At 41.5% G+C, this 26,507-nt stretch overlaps 1 protein-coding gene across 8 annotated transcripts in view; it reads left to right on the top strand.

The window, feature by feature from the left end:
* LOC141920567 (sodium/potassium/calcium exchanger 3) overlaps window positions 1-26,507 on the top strand; it is a 282,625-nt gene that overhangs the window by 214,284 nt on the left and 41,834 nt on the right. For 6 of the 8 annotated variants that reach the window (XM_074817520.1, XM_074817519.1, XM_074817526.1 and 3 more), the window contains one exon: window positions 17,071-17,163. In XM_074817520.1, the coding sequence (XP_074673621.1) occupies window positions 17,071-17,163 (93 nt within the window). Of the gene's footprint in view, window positions 1-15,458; window positions 15,686-15,919; window positions 15,953-17,070; window positions 17,164-26,507 lie in introns of those variants that run through there. The other 2 variants (XM_074817525.1, XM_074817522.1) reach the window with 2 other exon arrangements.

Genomic DNA, 26,507 nt, shown 5'->3' with positions numbered 1-26,507 from the left:
GTTCAGTTGTATGAAAAAAACATAATTAAAATAATATTTCAGAGCGTAGTTGGTCAAAGTTGTGGGTGAATTTTCTCATAAAACAATCACTCTTTATAATCAGTCTTGTAGTCTTGATCCTTATGGGAAATGTACAGGTGCCTTAAATGATTTTGAGGATTTAAACTAACTTTCTAATTTTTCCAAATAGGTCAGGTAGGGACAATACCTTGTATTAAGCTATCTGCAGACTTTGTTCTGAAGAACTGTTAGAGTGCCCTATTTACGCCTCTCCCCTGCCCCCAACCAAATTGTCAAGCAGGCAAGAAGTAAGGACTGTTCAAATTCCATGGGATCTTCTGTGGTTTGGTTTTGTTTTGTTTTTTTTAACTCCTAGTAACATTATGAAGTAAGTCTAAGCACTTCATCTCCTATGATGTGTATATGGCATAGCTGAAAGGACAATGAGAATGCTGTGCTTTGGGGTTTATCCTGCTTGCTGTGTTGGCACGCTTGTACAACAGTGAACTGACTCAGACATGGCTCAGTTTGTTTTTTCCACTCTGTATAGTCAAAGTGTGGTTCAGGAACAAATTACACATTCTGAGGTTGATGATAGCTTTCCCTCTACGTAATACAGGTTAGCAGCACTGTGTTGTAATAGTGCAGAAGGTGTGAAGTCTCTAGTGGGCTAACCCAGTTCACCAGTCTGTCTCTAAAGACAAGACAAGCAATGATGCAAGCTTTCTACAGTGAGTAGCTTATCTATTCATTGCTAGTGGATCCTAACTAGGTTAGATCAGTGAAAACTCTCTGGTGTAGGCATAAGTCTTTTGCTATGTAGTATATTTGCATGGGAGGTCTTCATATGGAGAACAATGAGTTTGGTTTTAATGAAGTGAAAGATTTTTTGCAGTCTTTTTTGTGCACAAAACAAAATAAATAGACCAAGACATAAGCACTTTTAAAGCTTTTCTAGTAAAAATATTTTCTTTTGTTCACTGAGAAATAAATCTTTTACTTGGTACTCAGCTTCATGGTTTGCTGTGTCTGCGCACTGATTCTACAAGAAGAGTTGATAACCACTTTGGAAGTGTGGCACAAAAAGTGGTGCTTAAAACAGTTGATAGTGTTCTGCAAAAATAACTAGTGAGTGCTGAGTGAATAAAGCAGCAAACTGTAATGTCTATGATATGCAACTGTTTAAAATGAACAGTGCAACCACAAAAATTTGCATGTGACTTTTCTCATATAGGCTGTTTGTAGCCTCTTGATCAGAAAGCAGTAGGGGAAAGGTAGCTAATGACATGCATATACAATTGTTCTTGAACAAAAAGCAAATCGACAACTGCATAGCTTGAGTCTACTCCAGTTAGTCACTTGGTGCTGACCTGATGCAATTCAGTATGTAGGAAGCTTTGCATTTTTAAACATTGAAAACTGATCCTTTCAAGATCCAAGAATTTCAGCAGATTTACACTAGCTGACCCAGAACACTTAGTCTATGTATTTTAGGAGGGAAAAATGAAGTTCAGTCACTCTCATTTTTTTCCATTTACTTAAAATTAGATAAATGTTCACATATCACTCACTAGCTGAGCTGCCAGTTTTTTGTATGCATTTTCCAGGGGTAGATAAATAATAGTTGTGGCTTGTTTAGTCAAGTTGTCCCTGTAGAAAATGGACATCCAAACTTTTCTTGCTCCGGCTAATACATAGCTCCAATAGTACATTAGCTCCAATAGTACACCGTCTGACCTCGGTGCTAAGGAAGGTCATGGAGCAGGTCATCTCGAGTGCCATTAAAAGTCATATAATGGACAACCAGGGGATCGGCCTAGTCAGCGTGGGTTTATGAAAGGCAGGTCCTGCCTGACAAACCTGATCTCTTTCTATGACAAGATGACCTGACTATTGGATGAGGGAAAAGCTGTTGATATTATCTACCTGGATTTTCAAAAAGTATTTGACACAGTTCCCCATAGGATTCTCATAGAAAAACTGGCTGCCTATGGCCTGGATGAATGAATGGTCTGCTGGGTCAAGCACTGCCTGGATGGACGGTCCCAGAGAGTGGTGGTCAATGGAGCTAAATCCAGCTGGCGGCCGGTCACAAGTGGTGTTCCTCAGGGCTCGGTGTTGGGACCATTTCTGTTCAACATCTTTATTGATGATCTTGTTAAGGACATAGAGTGCATTATCAGTAAATTCGTGGATGACACAAAGTTAAGCGGGAGCATCGATCTGCATCAAGATAGGGAGGCCCTACAGAGAGACTTGGATAGGTTGGATCGGTGGCCACCGTTAATGGGGTGAGCTTCAACAAGGCCAAGTGCTGGGTCCTGCACTTGGGCCACAGCAACCCCATGCATGGCTACAGGCTTGGGGAGGTGTGGCTGGAGAGCTGTCTGGAAGAGAAGGATCTGGGGGTTCTAATTGACAAGCAGCTGAGCATGAGCCAGCAGTGTGCCCAGGTGGCCAAGAAAGCCAACGGCATCCTGGCTTGTATTAGAAATAGCGTGACCAGCAGAAGTAGGGAGGTGATAGTCCCCCTGTGCTCTGCACTGGCGAGGCCACACCTGGAGTATTGTGTCCACTTTTGGGCACCTCAATATGAGAGGGATATCGAGGTGCTGGAGCGAGTGCAGAGGAGGGCAACGAAGCTGGTGAAGGGCCTGGAGAATAAATCCTATGAGGAGAGATTGAGGGAGCTGGGACTCTTCAGTTTGAGGAAGAGAAGGCTGAGGGGAGACCTCATCACTCTCTACACCTACCTGAAAGGACATTGTAGAGAGGTTGGTGCTGGTCTCTTCTCACAGGTGATTAGTGACAGAACAAGGGGGAACGGCTTTAAACTGCAACAGGGGAGGTTTAGACTGGACATTAGGAAAAAATTTTTCACAGAAAGAGTGGTCAGACAGTGGAATAGACTGCCCAGGGAGGGGGTGGAGTCACCATCCCTGGATGTGTTTCAGGGTCATTTAGATGAGATGCTGGGGGATATGGTGTAGGGGAGAGCTTTGTAGAGTAGGGCTGATGGTTGGACTCGATGATCCCAAGGGTCTTTTCCAACCTGAATGATTCTATGGTTCTATGAAATTGTTGGTTCAGAGTTTAGAGCTTTCTGCACTTGGAGATATTTTCTCACCCAGGCTATGTCTTTGTATACTTGGGTGTGTACCATTTATTAATAAAGATAAAGATGAAATTTTTATTTATTATTTATTTATTATGATATGATGCTTTTTGATTTTGTGCTTTCTATTGGGGTATGCAAATGTAGTAATTCCTGTGTGATAAAAAGTAAAAATGGGGTTTGGAGGGGTGGGGGCTCCCACCCCTGTGAGAAACTGAGAAAGGAAAAAACAATGCTTTTCTTCTGATAATTTGTTCTTTCAAAGCACCAAACAAAATTGCCTTTTTTTTTTTGGCTATCTGGAACATGAGGTCTTATACTTAATTTTGTTATTTATTGTGTATTACATAGAAATTCAAGAAAGTATTCCAGTGGTGAATGGGAACACACACACCTTTGTGAAGACTTGGCAAAAACTGAAGGTTGGAAGGGGGTTCCAGAGGTCAGCTAGTCCAGCCCTCCTTCCAGTCAGATCAGGGTGCTTAGGACCTTGGCCCACTCAGTTTTCAGTATCTCCAAAGGTGAGACACCTCAGCCTCTCTGGGTCCCTGTTTCAGTGTTTGAATGCCCTTGTGGTGAAAATCTTTTTTTTCTTATGTTGAGTCGAAAGCTTTTGTGTTCCACTTTGCCCTTTGTCTCTTGTCCTTCTAGTAATGTGCTTTTGAGAAGAGTTTGGCACTCTTCTCTATGCCCTCCCATTAGGGACTTGCAGATGGCATTAATCTCTCTCCTAGCAGAGTATTACAGAACAAAGAAAATTTCATTGAAAGGAGCCAAATAGGTGTAGCACTTCTTTGTAGTCTGGAGATAATGTGTGTGTGTCTGTCAGTGGAATTGAGTTTCCTACACTTGCAATTTTGATACTTATTCTTCTTTTATGTGGTCTCTTCCCATTTCTTTGTGGTATGTTCTGCTCCTCTGGTCATAGCTTGCTTTCTTCTATATATGCACTGATGACAGTAAAGGGTTATTGTACAACCCCCACCATTACAGTATCTGAAACTCTGTCAGTGCTAAGTGGTTTACTCAGTGGACAAAACCCTGTGAGGTAGGGCAGTTCTGTTCCCAGTTTTCATGGGGAGTGAAGACTGGTTATGTATCAAAGTTCTCACTGAATCTGAGTCTGGTTTCTTAAATCTTGAGAGTGCAAGTGGGACTTTTTGTCTTAATGGAATTGTGCATGGGCTCGGAGAGGGCACATATGCTTCCTGAAATCACAAAAACATCTTTCTTTTTTAAAGATGGTGCTACACTGTTTAATTTGTCTCATTTTAGATACACATGTAATCCAAAAAGTGATTCAAATGCTCCCCTTGCTGTTGGACTAATTCTTTTAAAAGTGGCTGGAGGGTGAGATATCAACAGGATTTGCAAAGCAAGCCAACCTGGGGTGCAGCAGTGTGAGTGTCAGTGCTAGCCGGTGCTACAGAATGTGATGGCACCTTTCTCCACTGCTGCAAGCAGTGAAGGCTGTCACTTCTGCACTGATGCTGCTTTTTGTGTTGTTAAGGTAACTTAACCTGCTGGCTAATATGCAATCACCTAAGTAAGGACTGTGAGGACACTAGTGTTGAGTATAGACTTGCACAGCTATAGTGTCCTGTGGGATGTGTGTCTTGGGATGTGTTACAGTGCAGCTCCTTAATACGCTGAACATAGTTTTTGGTATACAGCCTGAGTTTATATCAAATTGCTATTTCATGTAGTATGCTAACAGCTTGAATAAAGAAAAAAGGATGAAATTGTTCCTGATACTGAGGGCTAAACTGAGAAGTGGCCCAGGTAGTTACATGTCTTAACAGTTTTTACCAAGAAATTAAAATATTAGTCCTTAGCATGGACTCAGCTGAAATAAAGCTACTGTATCTTTAACTGTTTTAACTTATTACACTTGGAGGAAGAGCAACCTGTGTACTGAAGAGTAGCAGCTACAGTCATTGGGAGCTATCTGAAAAACAAGATGTCAAGTGTCAGTACATTTCTGATGACCTGATTTCATAGCTAATAGGTAAAATGTTAGATCAGTGGGGATTCAGTGCTGCAATTCACATATCTTCTTTTGTCACATGGAAGAGGAGCCTAAGGTCAGCACCAGAATGAGGGCAATGCTGTTTGTTCCCTTGTTAATCATGACCTTGACATCTCATGCTGTGTGGAAGTTGAGGTGCACAGCAAATGCCACTTTTCGCATTTGTATTCAACAGTCTTGGGGTGAGCAGTACAAGCTTTTAAGTAGAGCTTGGAATAACGGATATGCTCAGTGACTTGTGGGTTTCTTATAGTCTCTTCTTGCATACTGTTTAGTTTTTCTATACTGAACCTCATTCCGATACTTGTGGGCATTGATGGAAATTCTTGGGTGTAGCTTCTGAGGCATTGGCTACATCCTGAGCAATAGTTTAGTTCTTTTAACTACAGAGTTGAATAAAAAATAATCTTTGCAAAAAATTTATTAGGGAATAATGAAACAGTTGCAACTGTAAAATAGTTATTTTCTTATAGGGAGATAGCTATTAAGCAGATCAGTGATGCAACAAAGACAACTAGGAAGTGCTATTGCATTGTAATTAGAAGAAGCTATGTCTTGTCATTGTTCAGTGGTGTACAAACTATTTACCATTTGATTTTATTATTTTTTTAATAGTGAAGAGCCTAAAAGATATTTATTAATTGAAAAAAATATGCAGCTTTTACAGTTCTCTTAAGGTCATTTTTCTATCTTGCAAATCCGTGGCTAACTTACTTTAAGGTCAAACAACTTTTAGTTCTGTCTACCTTTCCTACACCCACACCCCTTCTGTGTGCTGCTTTGGGTAAAAAAATTGAATCTTTTTCAATGGATTATAGGAAGGAGAATATTTCAAAAGCAATTTGTTTTGCCCTCTCTCTGAAAAGGGAATTGCTTTTACTGGAAATCAGCTGAAACTTACTGCTTAATATTTCTGAAAACACTGAGCAAGAGTGAGAGTTTTGAGGACATAATACTCTGCCACACTGGAGAAATGTTTTAAAATGGGAGTCATGCATTTTAGAGCACTGAAGAAATATAGCTGACACTTATAAAACAGTTTGGACCCAGTGATGACTGCAGAGAAGCAATCTTTACTGCTTATGCTAACCTGAGTAATGTTATAGGACAGTAGCCATAGTCTGTGGTGCCTGTTTCACTGCCTCTGGTACCATACACTGGAAGTATGTATTAGCCCTTGGTGGACCTGAGAGGAGGATGTGCAAGTGGAGAATGCTCTAAGGTAGCGTACTTGTCTGTGCAGAGAAGTTGTGCTTCTGCTATCAGAGTAAGAAAATAGATAAATTTAATTCCTGTCTGTTGTTCGTAAGTCTCTGGGATACTTCAGTGGCGTGTGGGGAGTTTAAGATTGAAATTATCTAAACAAAAGAGTATTTTGTGTGTGAATTTTTGATGTCCAATGTTAGAGGAGTGTGTTGAGGGTTTATTTTCTTGAGCCAGGTGAACACTAGGATGTTTCAGATATGTTTTGTGAAGTTTCAAGTTGCCCAGTGAATTCAAGGTACCAGAAGTCCATTTTGGTTTAAAAACAGTTATCATAGGCACGGAGCATCAGCCACATCATCCTGACTTTTATGTGTGGCTGGCCTGGCTTATTCTGTTGAATTTGAAAAGGTTTGATATGTGCCTGCTAATCTCTAAAGAGCATCTTTGTGCTTCAGTGGAAGAACTGGCAAAGGTTAACTTCAGCTAGGGCAGCTTCTGTCCTTAGGCTCTCCCTGTAGCAAGGGAGGGTTAGAGGCAGATTTAGAGGACCTCTGGTAAGTGTCTGTTCTGCGTCCTCCTCTCCAGAGTTACCCGTTCTCCACTGACTGAGGGGTACCCAAGAGAGATTGGCCCTCTCTGAAATAAAGGTAGTCCTTGTTGTTGTCTACTGGTGCAATATAAAACTCTGCAAACAGGAAAAGTAGAGTGTGTATGGGGATTAATCCATCAGAGGAAAGACCCACAAACTTCAGCAAATAAATGGTAAACTACAAGGCATCTTTCATGTCTAGTACTGAATTTATCATTGCTTCAAACATGTATACCTCAACCATTAGGTAAAGATACCTTGTATGCAAGAACCCTCTTGCCATGAATGTAAGTTCAAGTCTGATCTGCTATATTACAGTGTTGCAGGATTTCTTTTCCTGTATATTACAGATGCACAGAATGGTGATAATGGAGAATATTGATCATGAAGTAGTCCTAAAAATTTACAGATCTGGAGAATAGACAATTACCATATTGTAATTTTAAGAACGTTGGTGTACATTTTGGCAAGTCCTTAAAAATGTAGGTGAAAGGATCCCTTTCCTTCCATCAGGTAGTTTATTTTAGCAGGAAAATCTTATTTATACTTTCTCCTCTGTCTTCTGAAGTTTTGCGTGCGTATTTTTAAAAAACAATGACATATACTTCAGGTGCTGATTTTCAAAAGCATGCTGCAGTGTCCTTACCTGGCTTTCAGTAGAGTCAGCATGCCTGTATTTTTTTTTTTCCAGACTTGATGAAATAGAAATTATAGTGTGTATCAGTAATTGTTAGGTGCAAAAGAGTAAATTGTAGAAAAAGATGCTGTACTGCTATCTAGTATCAGAATAAGCGTATCTCATCACTTAACTCTAGATCATGGAAGTATTTGAGTAGGTAGAAGTGTTTAAGCTCACTGAGCCAGCAATAGGTCCAGGTCTCTGCTTCCCACTTGCTGTATGGAGGAATGTTATCTCTGGCAGTGGTATGGTCAGAGCTTTGCTTAGTGCCTCTGTCAGACAAGATGGCAGGAGTTATGACATGAATGCTGAAACCCTCATCCTTCTCTGGGATTGAGAGATGCTTTTCCCAGGTGCCTAAAATAACCAACTGAAGCCCAGCAGGTGGTTATCTTGTGCATCTCCATCTAGATGCAGGTGCTGTAACCCATTTTCTTCTGCATTTGACTTCATGCTTCATTATGAATTCTGAAGCTTCTCCAGACCTTGAAGCTATATTGTAATTCAAGCGATTACCTTTTCTTCCTTCCTCCAGGAATTGCAGCTCAATGTGAAACATTTTTTAAGAGGTTTGAAAACATATTTCTGCATGTTTTCACTTTTATTATTCACTGGTTTTGGCAGGAATAATAGATGGAAATTATTGAAATACAGCAAGAAAATCTAGTTTTGTGAGATATCCAGAACAGGGAATTTGGGAAGAATATGAACCTTCTGAAAGGTTATCCAAATGAAAGCCAGTCTTGTAAATGTATTTCTCTGACATGTCTAGAGGCAAAACAAGACATGAATGTATTGACACACAATCATTCTCTTATAAGAGATGTGGTAGTATCTTTCATGATTAAATGCTATGCCAAAGGAAATGACTTGGGGTTTTATTCCTTTTTGGTAATGTGGAAAGTATGCCATGGGAGCAAGCAGGAAGAGGTGGTGTAGTGGAAGAGAGGAAGAAGAAACTGTTTGGAAGGGGTGCAGAGAGACAGCACTAGCAGCAAACATAATCATCTTGGTGGTGTGCCATGTTCAGCAAAGCTTAAGGACTGGATTTTCCGAGGCATTCAGTGTTTGCCTAACTGTATGCTCTTGTAGCAAAGAGTGATAGAATGTCTGTTCATGTCAGTGGAAGCAGAGTCAGGCCAACTCTTGTGCACTTTTCAGATGGGATTTTCAGATGCTTTCATTTCTGTATTTATTACTTCAGCATAGATAAAATAAGTGGGTAGACAGCTGTGAGACAGCAGATCTATCCAAAATCTAATGGGACTGAAAACCTCTCCTGAGAGTGTCATGCTGAAACACGTTCAAAGTAATTCCTGTTTATCCTTTATTCTCTTAAAAGGCTGCCAGTGAGTAGGATCTGGAATCAAGGGGTAAAAATAAGCCTGCAGACAAAAGGTTGGTTGAGGCGGGAGTGACGACTAGCTGAAACCAGATGTAAAAAGATCAGGTCAAAGTTTGGCAGTGATGTTCCCACTTTAGATTAAGTCAGCCTGATGCATGGACTGGTTCACAGCCCCTGAAGATCCAAGTCTGTCCAGGTAGTAATTCCTTAAGCAGTTGCTGGTATTTTATGGCTTAACACATAGTGAGGTGAAGGAGTCCTTGGAAAGATGGCTGTGATTTTAACAGCATTGTTAATGTTAACCAGGATGAGGAGCACGGATACTTCAGGATGCAAATACAGGTGTTAGAAATGATCAGCCAAGGAAACTGAAAACAGCTGCGACCTGTAATAAATAAGCAAGTTGACAAGGTTGGGAGCTGAAGAGTAACTGTTACATGATACAGTGATATCTAGGAGAACATAGAATCATAGAATGGTTTGGGTTGAACCTTAAAGATCATCCAGTCCCAACCCCCCTGCCATGGGCAAAGACACCTTCCACTAGACCAGGCTGCTCAAAGCCCCGTCCAACCTGGCCTTGAACACTTCCAGGGAGGGGACAGCCACAGCTTCTCTGGGCAGCCTGTGCCAGTGTCTCACCACCCTCACAGTAAAGAATTTCTTCTTCATATATAATCTAAATCTACCCTCTGTCAGTTTAAAGCCATTACCCCTCATCCTATCCCTACACTCCCAGATAAAGAGGCCCTCCCCATCTTTCCTGTAGCCCCCTTTAAGTACTGGAAGGCTGCTATAAGGTCTCCTCAGAGCCTTCTCTTTTCTATAACATCACTCTCTGTAAGTCAAAGCTACGAATAGGGAGAGGGGAGGGCAGTTTGTCAGCCATTTGTTGTAGAAAGGAGGACTACTAGGAAGAGAGCAGCCATACCAAGTGAGGGTCTATCTAGCCCATTATCCTCCTGGTTATGAAGAGGATATGAGGTTGTGACCCTGCAGACTCTTCACTGCACCTCCAGATGCTACACCTCAAACTTATTTTCCCACTCTTAAGGCATCACTTCTGCTTCCAGATTCACAACTGCACCACACCTTCCCCTCACACTCACATGAGCCAAGGCTGTGTTGAGCCCTGGCTGAGTTCTGACTGTCCCCAAGGACCAGTGCTAGGAGCCCCAAAAGCTCATCTGCTTGAGGAGATCAGGCTACTGCAGTCTCTGGGATTGCACTGCTGGCTGGACTCTGGCCTCTTCTGTGTGGGCCTCCAAGAAGTTCAGGAAGGCCCACTGGGCTGGGGCTACCAGCCCAGGAGTGTGCAAGTGCTCAGTGGCCTTCCCAAGCTGCCTCCACCGCAGGCATGCAAGGTATGTCCCAGGGACAGGGACACTCTGGTGCAGGTTGTGCGCTGGGGGATGGATCTCCTGCCTGCCTGCCTTGAAAAGGCATCAGTAGGAAAAGGGTGAAGGGCACTGACTTTGTGTCTTAGCTTGGGGAAAGCCTCTGATTTGCGAAGTATCTGGATCAATTGGCCAGGTCTCAAGACTCAGCCATTCCTCTCTCACATCAACCATTTTGCCATGCCTTCTGCCTTCCAGGGGGCTGCTGGAGCCACGAGCTGGGGCGTCCTCCAGGCAGTGCCTTCGTGGAGCAGAGCAGGCCTGCATGGCACTTGCCTCTTGTCCCTGTTGTAAGCCATGGGGCAGTGACCCTGCATGGATACCTACTCTGCCAGCTTCCAGTGGATTTCTGCACAGATGATGTCAGATGTCACTGTAGTGATCCTCAGTGATTGTACTAGTCCTGTCCTCTCCCAGCCCATGGAAATTCAGGTCTCAGATTAGCATTGTGAGCAAAATGAGAGACAAGGATTTGTCTGCAAAATGGGACTGTAGTGAAGTCCATGACCTGGCTGCTTTTCTGTAACTCCTGTTTAGTACTTGGCCTATCTGAGTGATTGTCCTGGCACAGAGTTTGGACAAAACAGAGCAAGTGGCAAGGCAGTCCTACAGAAGGAGGTTCGTACCCTGATGAGACTGCTCCCTGCTGTAATGGTCCAACAGCCATTGCTGTGGGGATATACAGTACCTTGTTCTGCTCGTGCTAAGAAACAAGGCTTAAGAGTGGCAGTGCCTGATGTGACAAATGTAGCAACTGAAAAAACTTAGAAGCATAAGATAGTATGTCAGCGGTTGGGACATAACTGGACCTTGTTTCACTGACCAGAATATTTGCACATCATTTAATACTGCTGGTTGCCTTTAACTACCTTATATCTTCTTTTCTTCTTTATGGGAAGAGTAATAATTACCTTGGTAGAATCAATGAGAGGTGGGTAGCTGGCAGTAAATGAAGTGACGTTGCATTTCAAATTTTGCAAAATGCATTGAGGCACATTGGGGGAGTAGTAGGCATAGTTCACCTGTGATCTTCTCATTGTTTTTGAAAAGTTAGTGAGTATTGCATATTTCTGCGCTTTTTTTAGTTTTTTGAAAGAGTATTGTTTCCTGAAAAGGTTGGCAAACAGTCAATCGTGGCCGTTTTGCCTACATGTGTAGTGAGTGTCTATCTTTGTAAGATTTTTTTTTAGCTTATTATTGGGCAGAAATATTGTTGCTCAGTGACATAGTACTGGTGGCAACCAGGCTTTCTTCAGGGGAGTAGCTCACAAAAACTCTTTATGTTCAGGTAGCAGAGACAAAAGTAAAAATAGTACTTGAAGAAAAAGGAGGTTGATCAGGGAATGTTTATTATTTCCAAGCTTTTTCAAATGCTTTAACTAAAATCACAAAATACAGAAATATGACACTGTGTAAAGAGTGACTTGTCATTTTTGGTGCATGCATTATTTGTTTTCTACAAGTAATGTGCCCTTGCATTATTTGAAGGAAAAAAAAAAATACTGTAAACCCTTTCTGCAGCCAGAAGAATGATGGAAGTTAGAATCCTTTTTGCATAATCCCCTCGCTTTTTGCTTGTGGATACAGCTGTGCTAACACAATACAACATTTGAGTTGAGAGGTCTGCAAAATCCTGGCACCAATGATAGTTTTCAGACTGAGGCTCTTATTTGATAGATTTTCAAAGTGATACTGTGCTCAGTTGTATCTGTGTCCCTGGAAGTAAGCTTTCAGTTAACTTCTCAGAGGAAATACTTTCAAAAGGAAAAGATTAATTTTGCCAAGAATCGGATAAGGTCAGAGTAATTAGACAAACCAGAGCTTTGTAGGTTAGAGATGAACACAACCCTCTCCATGGGATAGTGCAAATGTGCTAGGAGAACAGGAAAATGAAATGCATAAGGATGCTTAAATTTGCTGAAAATCTGAAGTTCTGTGTATATCTCTTAGCATATTCTCAAGTGTAGGATTGCATTTTAGAAGTATTTTTTTCACCTTTTTAAAATAAAAAGTGTTTATTCTTCCTGTTTCTGGTTTCCGGTTTAATCCACCAGAAAAAGGTTTTACTGAATTAATTGTAATTTTTGTTTTAATACTATTATTTATAAATTGCTGTTATAATTTGATTGTAGTATGATGCTAATTCACCATAGGTTTTCAAGTACATATGTGGTAGGCTCTACCTAGCTTCCATGCACTTCTGTTATGATACAGTAGGGATTGTATTTCAGCTCTTCTACTGTACCCCACTACTGGCAAAGTGGATGGCATAAGGACTACATTGACAGGTGTCAATCAGCATTAGTCTTCTAACATTAGCTGACTTTTGCCAGTTTATACTTCAGGTCTGGACTCATATTTTCTTCTGTTCTTCCTTGGCTGCAGAATAGTAAAATGCCTTTTTTGTTTGCCTAAAGTAGTTTCTGTGTCTGTGCTCAGTGGTTGCGTGGCCTTTACAGATTGAGAATGAAAGAGGACAGCCGCTTCCTTCAGTGGGATAACTTACGCTTAAGATACAAAAAAGTGAGTTCTGCTAATTCTGTTGGTCGGCCAGCAGAAGGAAGGCTGCGGATCTCTCCTCTTCCTTCAGTGGTGGCATTAATGCAGTCTCTTCCCTCTATCCTTTTGTCATTATTTGTAAGCAGATACTCTTTTCCTTAGTCAGATCTTGTTAGGTTGGCCAAGAGATCAGAAATCATGGTTTGGAACTAAGGAACAGAAAGCTGGTGCAGTTGTATAGCCTCAGTTCCTTAGGAAACTAAGTGGAGGTGATGTAAAGATTGTATGCAGGGATTCTTTAGGTTCTCCAGATCTCTGTGGCCTTTGCTTTCCAGCTGAGGAGAGGAATACAGACTCTTTCCTCTTTGCTAGGCTAAAGAAAATAGGATGTTTTGCCTTGTGAAAGCAGGATTGGAATGAGAGGATTAAAGGGAAGAGTCCTGAGAAGTCCAGGGAGGGAGGAAAGTAGGAGCTGTTTTGACACGAGGTCAGAAGTCTCGGTTACATGCAGGCACCTGAATGGTGCTCTGGCATTCCCGTGTAAATGAAAACCAGGAGAAGGCAATGGAAGGAAAAAGATGAAAAGCACCAGTTTTTTTGAAACATACAACTTGTCAGCATCCATGGAGGAGCATTACATTTCAGAGATATTTGCCAAGGAGACATTCATTCCTCTTCCCTGCCCTGTGTTGTCCTTGACACACACATGAGCTTTTTCCTGGATTTGAAGAGCTGCGGGAAGACAACACTGCTTACGGGAGAGACTGGTGCTGCTGGAAGGGAGCCACGCAAACAGAGCAGCAGGCAGTAGCCTAGCACCTGCTGCCCTTTGAGAGCTAAGAGCTGTGGAGACTGCTAAGTATGTAAAGTACTGACCACTTAAACACAGAAGAGGCTACCTTCCAGATGGCTAGACAAAAGGTCACATGAATTATACAGTGAGTTGGCTCCTGCAGCTTGATGACATTTTCAGATGGGTTTATGAGCAATCACCCAGGCAATCCCTAAGCAAATCTATCTAGACTCAGTCCTTAAAAACACAGAGGAAGGAGAAAATGCTTGTCTACAGCATGTACAGAAGGCGACAATCTTTGCTGTCTTTCTCCACCTGACTTCACAATCAAAGAAGGGAGATTTTTCCTTTGACAGCCTCATACTAACTCAATAAAGGCAACTTTAGAGCGGTGGTTTTTCAGCCTGTCTTGGGTCTGAATAAGCATCAGATGTGGACAGCTGTGTAGAGAAATAAGACCTTCTGACACTAGGTTTGTTTTTCTGCAGTTGTTTCTGTGTACCACCTCTGAACTCCCAGGGGGGAGACAGGTGGTGGCCCACCCTCAGTTTTTGGAGTGTTGCACCCACCCCTGGCCATCCATTTTACCAGTGGGTCTTAATGTCTATTTGCATATTGGGTGGCCTAAAAAAAAAAAGTATATGCACAAAAAAAAAAAGGCAAAACCCCCTAGCAACAATGTTTCTCACTGTGCTGATTTTAATCAGAAATACTAAAAGCCACTCAAAGGTGGAACAGTATTTAGGTTACCCTAAATCGATTTGAAATTACACTGTAACCATGAGGGTACTGTGGATTGAGGAATGGCTATGGAGAGACCTGAGAAGAGCAACGACTTGAGCTCAGCTGTGGCTCAGATAGTAATAATATTACATAAACAGTACCAATAATTACAGCGATGGAAAAGTTTAGAGCTTCAGAACCTCTTACAAGTAAAATAAGCAGTGAGTCTTGTTTGAGCCTTTCTTCTGACTTGAGTCATACTACTCTTTGAAGGGCAAACTGTGTTTGTGTGTTTGCATTCTTCTGTATGAGTGTGGAAGCTTATAAACTTCTGTTCTGTTTTGAAATAAGATGAACATAAAAATCTTGGCATGGTCTTATTTTGGTAATAGGATTGCATGCAGATGTCCTTGTGGTTAAATTAAAAAAAAAAAAAAAAAAAAAAAAACACCAACCTTAAAAACATTAGATTTCCTGTGACAGGGTCGTTGTTTGCAAATGGAATGATTAATGACTGAGACTAGAGATGGACATTACAACTGCATGATCTTGCTCATAAGCCCCTAATAGAACTCATTTTAAAATCTCTTGAGTTTTTTTCTGTGGAGTTGAATTTGGTGTTGCCATTAAGGGGCATTAACTTGGAAAATTGGATTTTTATTCTAATTCCTTTTTGTTTTTCTTGAGACTCCCTCCACCTTAAGTCTTTCAGGTGCAGGTTGCCTCTTCAGATTTCACTGAAATGAAACATTTTTATTTTATAATTTAAAAAACTCTTGTTATATGACAACCTTTAGATTGTTTAGAATAGCCAATATCAAATACCAAAAGTTTTTAAAATGTCTGATGCTCCCCAGAGTGGAACAACTGTTCTGTACCTGTGTGCATGTGGCAAATGAGGACATAGAGCTCAACTGATTTCATAGCACCTGCAAACCCACCCACTTCACTGAACTTCAATCTCTTATAGGATTAGTGCAATCAAGTTATTTAGACAGACTTTTTAAGTAAAGCAACACAGATCACAATGCTTTAGAGCCTTGTCAGGAAATGTATTCCTTTAAATGGGCTGATTTACAAAGAAAATTTTGGGGGGGTTTTTATTATTTTTTTTCCCAGCACTGTTGTTTTGTCTTGGTCATCCTCTAGTGTTTGACTTTCACAAGAACACAGAATTCAGAATTTTTCTTTCAACCTTTAAAGTCTGCAAACTCTGCCTAGAAAACAGGCTGGTTCCTGAGCTTCCTCGCATGGCTGCTTTTTAACCAAAATCTAAGTGGAAAAATGTAACCTTTTCTAGTGCTCTTGTGGTGTGTATGACCTCTGGAAACAGGGTAAACAATTTAAATCTTCCTGCTTACATATTAAAACCACGAGAAAAATGTTTCTTTTCTCCTGCTTCTACCTTTCACCCTTTTCCAGTACTCGTGCTTGCCAGGGCTTTTCAATTTAACCTTTTTTTTTTCTTTTAAGCTCCTCCCTCCTTCTTGGTCCTATTTACCCTTGTCGATGCCCTCTGGTAAGGCATTAGAGGGAAACAGAAGCATGTGTGTATGTGTGCGAGGTGGGGCATGGGGGTATGTGTCAAACTTTTTTTTTATCTGTCAGCATTCCCTGTCCCAGCTGCTTTGTTTTGCTCAAGCTCTATCTGCAGCCTTGCCACTAAACGTGTTTTTCACTGCTGTTCTCTGCCATTTATATTTTAATTTCTGCTTGTATCAAATCAAAAGCTGTGCCTCTGTCTTAGTCTATAATTTGTACCTGCATTATTTGCCATTTAGGTAACTGAAAATTTCAGCACAGGTACTTGCTATGTGGTCAGTAAATGTGTGAGCGAGGAGAAAAGTTTAGGCTATTTAAATGCAATTATAAGCTCACTGTTAAAAATCCTAGAAGGACTTTTTAGCCATGGAATTTGGCTCCTGTTCAGAAGTTTGTTCACAAATTACTGGTGTGAATTGGTTGTGACTTTGGAGGAACTCTGTTAATCAGCTGGAGATCACCCCCCTGATATTTCTAGTTATGTGTTGTTATATTCTTCTGGGTGTTAGACTGTTCCTTCAGTTTACCTGATAGTAGAAAATGCAGCTTCTTCCTAACTGTGTCTTCAGTTTCTCACTTGGACATGACTCTCAGACTTAATTGCATTTTAGGAACTTCAAGCAGGATTTTTCTGGGGGTGTCTGGGGTTGGTTTGTTTGTTTGTTGGGGGGGGGGGGCGGGTTTACACTCATGGTAATGTGTTTTCTCCCTTGTGGGTGATTTTAAAGTTGGGGGTTTTTTTTCCCCTCATTGTCAGTCCCATTAATACTGTAATATTTGAGAGCAGATTGTAGTGACATCTAACATTTTGTTCTATTTGTACTTTAGGCTGAGGTCAAGCAAACAAACACAGCAATCATTATGCTTTAGCTTTTTTTTTTTAATGAGCACATTAAAATCTACTCATAGCTACAGGATCAGCTGTGAAGAGAAGAGCGAAACATGGAACTCCAAGTAGCACTGTCTTTTTGAACAAATTTATGGAAAAAATAATAGGCTAAAGGGATATGTAAGAACTCTGGTAGGAAATAAATGGCACCATGTTGTTGACGGAAAGGGTTTTGGCAGAAGGCTTGTTGTGACCGTTTCTGTGGCTTAGAAAGGAATTTCCTACAGACTGGACTAACCATTAAAAAAATGTCTCTACTTTTAGGAGTTCAAGGCATACAGTGGAGTGTTCCCAGGGAAAATGTCGTCTTTGACAATGAAAGCCCGTTGTCTGGACAAAAGAGGAAGTTTCTTTAAGGTAAATGGAATATTTATACAGAACATAAAGTACGTGGTTAGATTACCAACCATTTTTTTCATGTGTATATTGTTTTTCTGTACACTGAATAGAATATTTGGTGTAAAACAACTTGTGACTTTCTTTGCCACTAATGCTGAGAACATAAGCTTTATTATGCACAGGCATAAAATTATTAGAGCTTTCATAAACTGGATTTGTGTAGCTTAAAGTTGCGATACAGGTTTATGATTTCCATTACTGGATTGAAAATTGGTTTTATTTCCTTGCCTATTTTAAGAAAAATTGTCAGAGGCTCCTTGTTTGTGTGTAATCTGAACACCCACAAAAATACTGTCTTTGTATTCTCAATGTGTATTTCAGTCCTTTTTCTGTTCTGGTGGTTTTGCTTTGTAGGTGTTGGTTGGTTTTTTAAAGCCTAAGTGCATCTTGTTTGAAACCAACAAGAAGCTGGTGCTTAGCTCACTACCAAACTCTCAGAAATCCAGCAAGGCAGATGTCTGTGTCTTTGGGTGCCTACAGACTTTAAAGGATCTAATGCTTCCTCCCTTAAGATACTCAGCCCAGCTTCCTGGATACACTGAAAGATAGTAGTTTTCTTCTGGCATAGGCATGCTTAGAGAGAGAAAACAGAAAAAATTCCATTTAATGTTTCAGTGTTCTTGGGGCTGTTTTGAAATGTCGTGTGGCTTACAGCACACCTAATACAGCATATTCTAGTGAGAAATATGTTTTGGGTGAGAGTCCTTCTGTCTCCCCCCAGTTCGATTCCATCACGGAATAGAGCTGATGCATGGCAATGTACAAAAGGGGCCAGTAGGCAGGATGCAACAGAGGTTCTCCTAATGCCCCTGGGAAACACCTGGGAGTACAGGCATAGGTGGAGGCCTCTCCAGACATGAGGTGGTGCTCAGAGCTGTAGAGAGGTAGAGCCATCAGTTTAAGCACTTCCAAATACTCCCTGGAACTCTCTAGAAATGCATTTTTCCCTGGGTGTGAATATCCAACTTTTGTCCTGCAAACATCATTACAGCTGGAAAATGGAACCTAGAGAACTGCATATGAAAGGATGTACTTCAGATTGGCTACCTGTAGTGGTTAGGTTTTGTGCATCTTCTGTGATAATCTTCACTTCTACATAGTTATAAATCATTCTGTCTCTGGGAACTTCTGTCAAGGATTAAACTTGATGACTTAATTTTGCTTTTTCCCAGTATTTCCTGCAGTTAACTTGTACAATTGGCCCCAGATTTGCTCAGCAGTAGTATCTTAGCTCAGGCATGAACAATGACACTGCAAAAGTAAGCATGGGTCACTGTGTCCTCTCTTCTGCCTCCTGCTTTATGTGAGGTTTTTTTAAGGCTTTGGGGGATCAGCCAGAGGGCTTTCAGGGCTGCAGTGAGCTTGCTGTTTTCTAGAGAAATGTGGGAACATGTTTTGGTCTTTTTATATGACAGAGAGACTTTATGCAGTGGAGAGACCGTGGAGAACTGTCATCTTTCAGACTGGCATCACAAAAAGCAGAGGTACAGTAGGAGTTATCAGTTCGGTTTTCAAAAGACAACTGAATCCCATTAACTGTGGTTTATTCATGCGTAGTGGAGGAGGTCTGGAGACAGTGCTGAAGTTAATTGTAGAGAAGGCTGTAGTTAACATTTCCTTTCAGAAAAAAAGGATTATTTCATTTGAAACGTGGTTCACAAAGCCTTCATGTGCACTGTGTGAGTACAGCTGCGAACACCACGTACTTCTACAGAACGGGACAGAGAGAATAATGTCCATGCAGTGCCACTGTATTGAAAGTATGCTGACAGAATCATCTAGGTTGGAAAAAGACCTTGAAGATCACTTAGTCCAACCATTAACCTCACACTGACAGTTCCCAACTCCACCATATCCCTCAGCGCTATGTCAACCCGACTCTTAAACACCTCCAGGGATGGGGACTCCACCACCTCCCTGGGCAGCCCATTCCAATGCCCAACAACCCATTCTGTAAAGAAATGCTTCCTAATATCCAGTCTAAACCTTCCCTGGTGCAACTTGAGGCCATTCCCTCTTGTCCTGTCACTTGTTCCTTGGTTCAAGAGACTCCTCCCCCCATCTCTGCAACCTCCTTTCAGGTAGTTGTAGAGGGCAATGAGGTCTCCCCTCAGCCTCCTCTTCTCCAGACTAAACAACCCCAGTTCCCTCAGCCGCTCCTCGTACGACATGTGCTCCAGCCCCTTCACCAGCTTCGTTGCCCTTCTCTGGACACGCTCGAGTCATTCAATGTCCTTTTTGCAGTGAGGGGCCCAAAACTGAACCCAGTCATCGAGGTGCGGCCTAACCAGTGCCGAGTACAGGGGTAAGATCCCTTTCCTGTCCCTGCTGGCCACGCTATTGCTGATACAAGCCAGGATGCCATTGGCCTTCTTGGCCACCTGGGCACACTGCTGGCTCATGTTCAGCCAGCTGTCAATCAACACCCCCAGGTCCCTCTCTGACTGGCAGCTCTCCAGCCACTGCTCCCCAAGCCTGTAGCGCTGCTGGGGGTTGTTGTGGCCCAAGTGCAGCACCCGGCATTTGGCCTTATTGAAACTCCTACAGTTGGCCTTAGCCCATCACTCCAGCCTGTCCAGGTCTCTCTGCAGAGCCTCCCTACCCTCGAGCAGATCAACACTCCCACCCAACTTGGTGTCATCTGCAAACTTACTGAGGGTGCACTCGATCCCCTCGTCTAGATCATCAATAAAGATGTTAAACAGGAGTGGCCCCAAAACTGAGCCCTGGGGGACACCACTCGTGACCAGCCACCAACTGGATTTAACTCCATTCACCACAACTCTTTGGGCCCGGCCATCCAGCCAGCTTTTTACCCAGCAAAGCGTGTGCCCATCCAAGCCTCGAGCAGCCAGTTTTCACCAGGAGAATGCTGTGAGAAACAGTGTCAAAGGCCTTACTGAAGTCAAGGTAGACAACACCCACAGCCTTTCCCTCATCCAATAAGCAGGTCACCCTGTTGTAGAAGGAGATCAGGTTTGTCAAGCAGGAAACCTATCAAACTGTGGTGTCCTACCACTGGCCAGATGATATGTATATTTTTCTGATGTGAGGAAGAGAGTAAACTGTCACATAGACCAGGTTGGGATCAAGGTTAAATACAACAGAGTTGAACCTGTCTGTTCTGGACTAGAATTTTGCTGTTTATATAATGCCAGGGTCACAGTGGCAATCTTGCTGGGCAAGGCTTTGCTCTAAGCAGCCATCAAAATTTACAGGTTTTTCTGAGCACTGAATTAACTTACCTTGATTAACTTCTCTTAGAATATTTGTCACCTGCTGTAGCTTCTTCCAGTGAAAGATGCTAATACTTGCTGCCATCTCATCTTATGCTAAGAGAAAGCATGCTGCTTTTCGTTTTCTAGTACTGCAGCAAATGTGATTGACCAGCCAAAGCTCTGTTCCCAGCTCCTGCCTCCTTTGCTGCTCCTAGTGCACCGTGCTCTCCTCATGGGTCCTGTGCCACGCATTTCAGGTGTTGCTGTTTCCTTTCCCTCTGTTCCTCTGGGACAGAAATGCTGTGCTTTTGCTGCCTGAATCTGACCCTAATGCTTGGAGGGGTAGGGGGTGGGGGTGAGTGTTCCAGCAGATACGCTCATGATGGGCTGCAGGCAAAGGGGAACCAAGCAAGTGGTGGCTGGTGCATTTAGCTATAAGGACCACCGGTGCAGTGTGCAGGACCAGTTTCTGTGTCAGCAGCTTCATAGTATTGTTGTAGTGACACACAAACACTTTAAAGTGTCTGTTACATGAGTTTCATGTTTTCTTTATCTTAAGGCAATCTTGCCAGGCCAGTCTTTAGCAAACAAATGATCAACTTTGTGGTCAGCGATAAACAAGGTTTTCTGAGGACAGGGACTCAGTTTTGCAACACACTTCTGATATGTCTTCTATCTCATAAGCACAAACATGAACCTTCTTTGATGGCAGTCCACAGCCATATAGGGAGAATGGTCATATTTTCAAATCATAGCAAGAAACTGTCTCAGTTATGAGGACTATTTCTAGGTTGTCACTTACATGTAAGCTGAAGAAATCATGATGTCAGTGGGACTGTAAGTAAGTGCCCATGTCATTTTCTGCAGTCCTTTGGTATCTCCTTGTATAAGTAATTCTTGTGTGGAAAATAGATGCTGGAATAGTTATTTTGTGTGCCTTTTGTTTGTGATGTCGTGGTTGTAGTTACTCAAAATTATTAGAAATGGAGTATGCCTGAGCAGTTTCAAGACACCAGACTCATAAGGCCATAAGAAACATTGTCAGTTAAGATAAGGTTGTCCTCAATTTCCCTAAGGACAGCCTGGCAGGGGAAGGGCCTGGAGAATAGTTGGAATAAAAGATGCCTCAAAGCTACCTTTTCAGACCTCTCACCATCCCTGGGAAGTTGCACTGTTGGACCTAAGCATTGAATTGGAAACAGGCAGTCAGTGTATCCAGCCTGTGTGTGTGCACTTGTGTGTACAGTGAAACTACCCTCTCTTTCTTTCCCTCCCCCACATTTGTAAAAATGTGACAACAGTTATGTTTGTTACAGCTGGATGAGTGAGCAGAGAAAACACTTGGCACATCAGATTTTTTTCAGTTTACATCATTTTAATTTGCTTTGTCTGTCTGTGTTTAGGAGAGCTAGTAATTAAGATAGAGCCTTTTACCCATGCTGACCTGTATGTCAGAATGCTCTTTCTGATGCATGGACTGAGTAGTGTACTTCTGCATATGGCTCTCATGTTGTGCATTTTGTTTTACAGTTGCCCAAGAAACCTTTAGCATGCCGGCACAACTGAGTTTCTCAGGGCACGTAAATCCTTATAAAGACTATCTTACCATTATCAGCAACATTTATGAGAAAATTCATTGACAAATACCAGTGTGAAATTCCAATATTACTTTTCTTTCTGGTTCTTAAATAGTTCCCATTGCTGTAGCATCTAACCATCTCTTAGTTTTTTCACATACTTTTTTTGACTGTTAGTATACCAGCAAAACAGTATTGTCCCCATCTTACAAAGAGCAAAGGTCTGTAGTTTTATAGGTTAAATTCTCCAGAGTCTTTATACCTTGCAATTGATGAAGGCTTAGAGCCAGCAAGTAGTAAAAATGAAGCAAAGGTGGAGTTAAGCTTGGGTAATTCTGGGACTGAATAGTTTGCCAGCAGTTACAGAGGGAGTCTGTGGTAAAGCAAGGAACTGAATATATGTCTCTGACAAACATCCTTTTTCCTGATCATCAAAATGTTTCGATCTTTATTGAACTGGCATCAGAGGTTTTACACCACTAAAGCTCTTCTGTCCCAAAATCAAACATCAGGTAAAACTTCATTGCTTATTGATGAATAAGACACTGAATAATGTTAGTGGTCTTGACAATTCATAGCTCACTGTGCAAAATAAGCAGAAGCTGTAGCCATGTATCAAAATATTTGATTGTATTCAGACATTTGGACAAGTCCAGAAATAGCTCATCCAGAAATGGCTCATCTCTGGCACTTGGCCACCCCGTCACACAGGGTGCTCTTTGAGGGTTGCTATGCTCTGCTTATCAAAACAGGAAGGAAAAGATGTGATGCCAGAGAGGATGCAGGTCTCCAAAAAGAATGAAAAATGAGATGCTGGCAGGAAGGGGGGGTGGTAAGTGCTGAGGCTTATTTGTCCAGCCTGATACTGATCCTTGCTGTCTTCAGCCTGTGTTCCCTTGCCAGATTAGAAGCACTGATCTTACCTTTTCCTCTTTAGCTGTTGTAAATCTCAGGGCTTGGAAACATTCTGCAGTGGTCACCTTGGCTGACTTGTTCAATGTGCTCTCAGAAAGATGGCAGCTTCGTTAAATCTCTGTACAAGCTTATTTAAATTTCAACACACAAAACAGGAACTCAGTTGCCATGCAATGATGGATGAGTGATTTTTCTAAAAATGTGCTGAAACAGACATCAAGTCAAAGCCACCTGTCTTCCTCTTGGGACCAGGAAACCCTTCATGAGTTGAATGAGTAAGAAGACCTGGTAGCTGTGTTGGACTTCTGAGGGAAGCACAAGTCTGTGTGTGGTCCTGGGCATGTGCTTTCCCTGATGTACAGCAGTGATACTTGTATAGACAGAGCAGCTTCAGAAAGGTGACTGTAGCTCCTTGGGAGTGTGTTCCTTCTAGTGAACACACTTGCTCTGATTTTTGCTGCTTATATGATATCCTGAAAGATGTAAAACATAAAAATGGAATATATGTGTTCTGGTGAGAGATTGCTGCGGAGCTGAGATGAGTTATGTTTGTGGTCTGTATGTAGGAATTACATTGTCACCCCTGCCAGCTTCTAAAAGCTGAGATTAGTCTTGTTGAACTAAGAATCAGTTGACAATAAGCATAGTGTGATACGTTATGAAAGGAAATGTTGTGGTTTGATGTTTGCATTTCATTATTTTAGTTCATGGATTTTAGGAATGTAAACAGTTAGTACATGGGTATTTGTGGCAATCTAATGTTTAGGATGGGTTTGGTTAGGGAATGCTGTACTGGCCTGCTATGTGAATTCATGCTGTCGTCATTATTATTTGGGTTTACAGTGGTTGTATTGTAGTTTTTTTAATTTACAGAACAGTGCTTTGTCAGAAATAAATATTAGATACAAAAATGGCTATTTATCATTAAGGTTTCCTTTTAATAGTCCTAAATAAACTGCAACAGACTTCTTCAGATTACTTCTTAAGTCTTGGGGCTCATGTAAGTTGCTTTACACTAACAGGGGACTCTGATAAATATATCTGTCCACTTCCGTTGTATTTTCCTTTGGAAACTGCCACTTATGGTCTTGATTTCATGTCTGTTGAAACCAATGGGTGAGTTTTCCCATTATTTCCAGCAAAATAGCAATCACATTCCTTGCAAATAGAGAAATGTGTTTGAAGAATTCAAATACTCTGAGCCTTCTGCTAAGAAGGCAGCCTTCTGCTGCTGCTTGTTTTTTCAGGGTTAGATCTAATAATAGTACTTGCCCAGGATCCTTCCTGCATTTTGTAGCAACTTATTATTAACAGCTCATCTTGTATAGCACTAATCATGCAAGCATCACGTACACTGTATAATGACCAGAAGTTTCACTGACCCTAAATACTTCAGAAATTATGTCAAAAAATCATGAGTACACCTTATGTTATTTGATAGAAAATTATTTGTCAGGTGCTGTTGTGACTGTATGTGTCAGTTAATTGCAAGAATACCCAAATGATGCAACTCCAAAAGACTCTTTTTTTTTTTTAAATCGGAAAAAGAGTAACTTGTTTTTTCTACATGAAAAAAAATTTAAGGAAAATTAGTTGCTGTTTGCAGAAAATATTGGCAGTTTATTTTAAAAAAGAGGTTTTTATTCTTAAAGATAAGTGTTTTAGTTCAGGTGCAGTACCTGCTGGTAGCTGAAGAGCAACAGTTTGATTGCAGAGTATGTTCTGCTCTGGGGGACTTTATAGGTCAGGTTCAGGTTTGATGCTAAACACTTAACCTGTTTTCCTTGTCCAGGATGTACCGACTTTTCATAGACTAAGAAAATACTGCCTTGTGTTATGGAGGATATGTAGTATACCCAAGAAATTTGGCCTGTAGAAGAGAATGTGAGCATAAAACTGCTTGAAATGTGCTATTTTGTTTAAATTCTCTCTAGAAAAATTAAGAATAATATTGTTAAACACAGAAAAATCCATCTCAGGAAAGACCATTTCTGACAAGTTGTCTTCAAGGCAGATGTACAAATTAAAAAGTGTTAAGATTACAACATCATCAAGAGAAAACTGTTCTGCAATTCTTGCCTTGCGCTATTCTGATTTAAAGTGCTTATAAGTTAAAACCCATTTTAAAATATTTGTTTTCAAGAACTTTAATCTTATATAAGCAAGTACCTTTCCCAGACAAAGATGTAAAACACAGTTGTGTTTGAGAAGCCAAACATGGCAGCCACAAAAAAATAACTACAGATAACTTTCAAACGTAAACTGGATATCGGAAAACATGCTGCCATGGTTAGATTTTAGGTATAAGTAAACAAAAGAGCTAACCAAGGAACTGTAGTGTAGGAAGGTTATACAGTATTTAAATTCCATTGCATTGTAGGTCTGTTCCATCTTCCAGGGTCGGACTGATTTATGAAATGATAGTGTGAAGTGTGGAGTCTCAGCTTGAATTTTTGAGCATGTTATTGCGCTGTTAGTACACATTAGATTAGAATTCTTTGCAGTAGTGCCCAGAGATTTTGTTTTCTGGGAGGGAGTTGTTTCATGAGAATTTTTTTTTATTATTTTCGACTCTCCTTGAAGCCAGTTAACACAGTTAAGTCAGTTAACAGCCAGATAGCAGCACAGCAAGGCAGGTGTTGAGGCAGTGGCTGATAGATACTTCTGTGGAGAGCGCCTTGTATTGTATACTTTTCAGGGAAAGATGCTGAAAAACTCTTTTGTTGCTCAGACTGGCCTGTGAGCCACTTATTCTCTGTAGATGTGTCAGAGAACAGGGCACACTCACTATTATGATCATTCTTTATGGCTCCAACTGGTTTTGTGGGTGCAAAGAATAAGGTGATGTTGCTCATGAAGAGGAGCTACTTAAGGAGAGCTGATTCATCTTGTCGTGTCTAGCAGATGGTTCATGGGAAACAGCAGCTTAGCTTTCCTGCAGTTGCCAGTATAGGAAGTTTTGTAAGGAAAGAAGTCTGGGCTGTGGTGCTGGCAGTTTATGATTCAAAAGCAGCTGCTAATGTAACAGAGGGTTGCTCCACTTTGCTTACCGTTTCCCCTTTCTGTTCTTTGAAGCAGAAGCACGGGCTTCCCATGCTGCTTCTCCTGATATCTGGTGCCTCCATACCTCCAACCAGCTGCCAAAATCTGCCTGCCCCTTGCCAGCCTTACAGCTTCTACAAGTTGTTATGCACAAATCTGCTTCCCGTGCCCAGCCTGGACTGCCACACGCCACTGTTCCTGAGGCATCTCAGCTCCCTTCCCTCTCCTTGAGTGCAGGTCCAGGGAAAGTAAACAGTGGGCAGACTTTGAGAGTTGGGTGGAGCATTGGCTCGCCCTCCCCTTATTCTTGATCAGCTTCTCTATATGGATGATTGATTTCTTTGAAGAAGCCAGGGGATTGCCAAGCAGTCTGTCTCCTGCTCAGCTTGAATCTTAAGCAAACAGCTGACATTTGAAGGAAGACTGAAAGAGACACATCTGTTGCAGGCAGATCTGACATAATCCCTTTCAGCAGTTTGCCATAATCACTTGAAAATTAATAGATGGTCAATTCCAGCTTGATTATTCTGAGATTGACTGTCTTTAAGAT

Source organism: Strix aluco, chromosome 3 (genome assembly GCF_031877795.1).
Source record: "Strix aluco isolate bStrAlu1 chromosome 3, bStrAlu1.hap1, whole genome shotgun sequence".
Taxonomy (NCBI): Eukaryota; Metazoa; Chordata; class Aves; order Strigiformes; family Strigidae; genus Strix; species Strix aluco.
This window is presented reverse-complemented; position numbering and strand designations above follow the sequence as displayed.